The following is a 3,912-nucleotide window of genomic DNA, read 5'->3' on the forward strand; positions in this document are numbered from 1 at the left end:
CGAGAGAAATGAAGTGCAAATGAAACTAAAGCAAACACGCAAATAGTAACCGAAGAGAGTAAGGACGCTAGCACAGGGGAATTGCCGCGAGGGAAAGGAAAATTAGTGAGAGAAAGAAAAGAGCACGCATCTAAATGTACATGCAAATACTGCAAGTTATTGTTTTCCTTTATTTATCGTATTACATGATAATGGCATTAATACTTTACTATGTAACATCTGTCACAGCTACAAGTTCTCTACTTGAACGTTGCCAAAAACCGTCGGATACCCGCAAATGGTCATATAATTGATCCCTTAATTGTAAGGGACAAATAATGTAGTCTAACGAAAATGATCTTCCGTATCGGTTTTTTGCGGCACAAAAAACGCAGTAAAGAGAACCTATTCACGCTGTAAAAGTACACACAAATTTTGGTATATTAATATTTACATAAACCAATTGATACACACTAATTTAGATATATTAATATGTTAATACACAAAAAATCAACATAGTTTCAGAAAAATATAGTTATTAGTTAAATTATTCATAGAAAATATTGTATTGTTGATAAATTTAACTACTGAATATATGTAAACCTGTTTTCAATATGTTAATTGTTTAACCATCGAACATTTTTTGTTGTTAACCGTGTTAACTGCTGCTTATGTAGGAACGGACGTCGATATAATCTACCAAACTTTAAGTTAAAATTTAATTATAATAGAATCTTGGCGATGCCAGTGATTAAATGCGTATACGATTTCAATAAAATTTTCTAAAATACCTTTAATTGAACTATAACATTGTATTTCTTAAAAATTTTGTTAGAATCAGCATGAGGCCGATACAACAATTTGTTCTGAATAAAAGCTTAATCCCTTATCATATTCTTTGCAAAAATCCTTGACATTAAAAAGATCTGTAGAATTTTTTCGAGTACCACTTATGCCTATATCTGCAGAGCTAACCTTGTTTCACAGACTTCTCGCGTATCAACTTCATTAAATAACACTTTGCAAGGACTACCACAAAATTCGTAATTTCCATACATAATTTTATTGATGTTGCTTTTCGTAATATAAAACAACAGGGGTATCATTTTCGTTTGACTACATATTTTCTTCACAGCAGTAAAAAGATCGATTACAAGAGACAGTTTGCGGCTTTGGTATTCATCGTTCACCTTTCGGTAACGTTTACAGTCAACGCGGATAATCAAATAATATATCAATATAATAAATATTTGAATAATTTAGGAATAAAGAATTTTAACAACGAATAAAAATGGAGTAAAACATATAAGATTTTGCACATTACGTGAGAAGGAAAGGTAGAGATTGAGAGAGAAACAAAGTGATTGAATAAAAGAAAACCAAAATTCGATTAAGTAAATATTTTAATAAGCCTCTATTTCGTAAAATAATAATTTGCCATTATTATACCGAGAGATTTTGGCATTTTTTGTTGTTGCTTTTTCGATGCTCGTTAAATAATAAAACAATATTCCTCTGTAACCGAGGATATTTGCAATCTTAAAGACAATATTGATTAACTATGTCTTCCCTACGATAGGAATACAAGGTATTATTGATGTATTCCATGATGTTGAAGAAGGAGATGCTTGCGATAATGTTTGCAATACATATATATATTGTGGCGCCTTCAATTCTAGAGACTTAGGCGACGACGATACTGAAGACTGAGGCGGTGTCGATACTGGAGACTGAGGCGGCGTCGATACTGGAGACTGAGGCGGCGTCGATTCTGGACACTGAGGCGACGACGATACTGAAGACTGAGGCAGCGTTGATACTGAAGACTGAGGCAGCGTCGATACTGGAGACTGAGGCGGCGTCGATTCTGGACACTGAGGCGACGACGATACTGAAGACTGAGGCAGCGTCGATACTGAAGACTGAGGCAGCGTCGATACTGGAGACTGAGGCGGCGTCGATACTGGAGACTGAGGCGGCGTCGATACTGGAGACTGAGGCGGCGTCGATTCTAGACACTGAGGCGACGACGATACTGAAGACTGAGGCAGCGTCGATACTGGAGACTGAGGTGGCGTCGATACTGAAGACTGAGGCGATGACGAAACTGAAGACTGAAGTGACGTAGACGCTGGCAAAACGGATACTGGTGGAATTTGCTGCGGTAGTTGGGGATCAGATGGCGGAGTTTGGCGTGGTTGTTCCTCTTTAGCACATGGGTCTACGTAGACCTGAAAATTAACTCGTCAATATTAATTGCATCTGTAAGATGCAAAGAAAAAATATCAAATAAATTCTTACCGGTGTCTCGCAGTCAAGATAGAAAGGTATGCGGAATCCATTACACCCATGTGTACAGATGAGCAAGGTCAAGGCAAGACATACATTCTTGAGTGCGAACGACATTATTGAAACAGTGTCGCTGCTCCTGGTGTTCTCTCCAGGAAATTGGCTTTTATATATGCTGTTTTTTTCTGTCGTGGTTCATGATAATGAGATTGAGTTAAATCGCACAGGCAAATTTGTGCTCCAGTCACGCTGCAGATTTGATATCGGAAACTGCAAACTCGTTCTTGTTTTGAAAATTTCTATCCGTCTTGCACGCGTACACGGCTCTCGTTTGGACGATTTCTCCTCAGTTTTCGCTTCATATCTTCAAGCACGTCACTATATTAATCTCTAAATTTGTAATGCCAAAGTAACTTCAAAATAATAATAATATTAGTATCGTAATAATTGTATGTGACTGGATGAAATATAAGTATGTGATCCTATCGTATCATATTTATTTAACAAAATATTATTTGCAAAAATGCGAGTGTGTTTTTTGAATCAATAGTATCAATAGATGTACTTTATCCAACTAAGTATAGTGGTAAAAATGTCAAAAGCGTTTTTGGAATGAAATAATCGAAAGCAATAGTCAGATATGCATATATTGTTTCCACTGAAGGGATCTAGTTAAAGCGTATAGAGCCTACTAAAAACCCAATTTGCAGCGACTTTGGTTACTGTTACACGTATCGATCCATTGGGAAATTTATATGAAAATTTAGTATATTTCTGTATTATTTTGGTTACTTTGTAAGTCCATTAATCACTGTATATTTTAAACGATCTAAAAGAAATTCAGAAAATTTGAAAAATTCTTACCAAAGGTTCTGTTTTTTGTATGTATTCTTATGGAAGCTTAAAAGTTTTTAATTTTCTACTCAATATAATCATTAATGGATAGTATCGTAAGGTTTGTCGATTTAAACCTAAGAGCCGAAATGCCAAAGAAATAATATTCAATATATGCTATGTCACATCTGAATACGCGCATACACGTACGCGTGCATGTCAATGTAATTGATATTCCCATTGTACAAGTAGTTAAAATGACTGAAATTCGTAAATATACATGATGGCGTACAATATCAAGCGTTTTAATGATATTTGTTTGAAGATATACATTTTGTTATTTAACAAGAAAATTGCTTTTACAGCAAGTTTCTTGGCCTTATGACCCGCATTGTCACTGTAAGAGCTGAATCAGTTTTTTGTTTTGAATACTCTTATTGCAATATGAAATAAATTTACATCACCATTTAGAGTATTGCATATCGTAGCATTCCAAATTGGTCAACAAGATTTGTTTTTCATCGGTTTATATTGATTTCACTGAGTTGATTTTTTTACGCAGCATAATATACATTTAAAAACGCTGCTATTCGCAACCAATATTATATGTTAAAAAATAATGGTGTTTGTTCGAATATTATCAATGTTGATTGAGTCTCATCTAACCAGTAGATTTGAATATGTATTTAAAACATTTATTAATATAACTATTATACTTTGTTAAATGATCATTTTTCATATTGGTAAAGGGCTTGTTTTATTTAATTTTGATAACCGCTAATATTAAATAAGCGATTATACATCAACTTT

The 3,912-nt window shown here is 34.4% G+C and overlaps 1 protein-coding gene across 1 annotated transcript; it reads right to left on the reverse strand.

The window, feature by feature from the left end:
- Window positions 1-1,364: 1,364 nt before the first annotated feature.
- On the reverse strand, window positions 1,365-2,406 carry LOC131663679 (uncharacterized). The gene is made up of 2 exons (XM_058934211.1): window positions 2,281-2,406; window positions 1,365-2,210 (listed from the first exon to the last, which is right to left on the reverse strand). The coding sequence occupies exons 1-2, from the start codon at window positions 2,383-2,385 to the stop codon at window positions 1,539-1,541; spliced, it is 777 nt and encodes a 258-aa protein (XP_058790194.1). The 5' UTR covers window positions 2,386-2,406; the 3' UTR covers window positions 1,365-1,538.
- Between the last annotated feature and the right edge of the window lie 1,506 nt (window positions 2,407-3,912).

This window comes from Phymastichus coffea, unplaced genomic scaffold, assembly GCF_024137745.1.
Source record: "Phymastichus coffea isolate CEN01 unplaced genomic scaffold, Cenicafe_Pcof_1.1 PCOF00038, whole genome shotgun sequence".
Classification (NCBI taxonomy): domain Eukaryota; kingdom Metazoa; phylum Arthropoda; class Insecta; order Hymenoptera; family Eulophidae; genus Phymastichus; species Phymastichus coffea.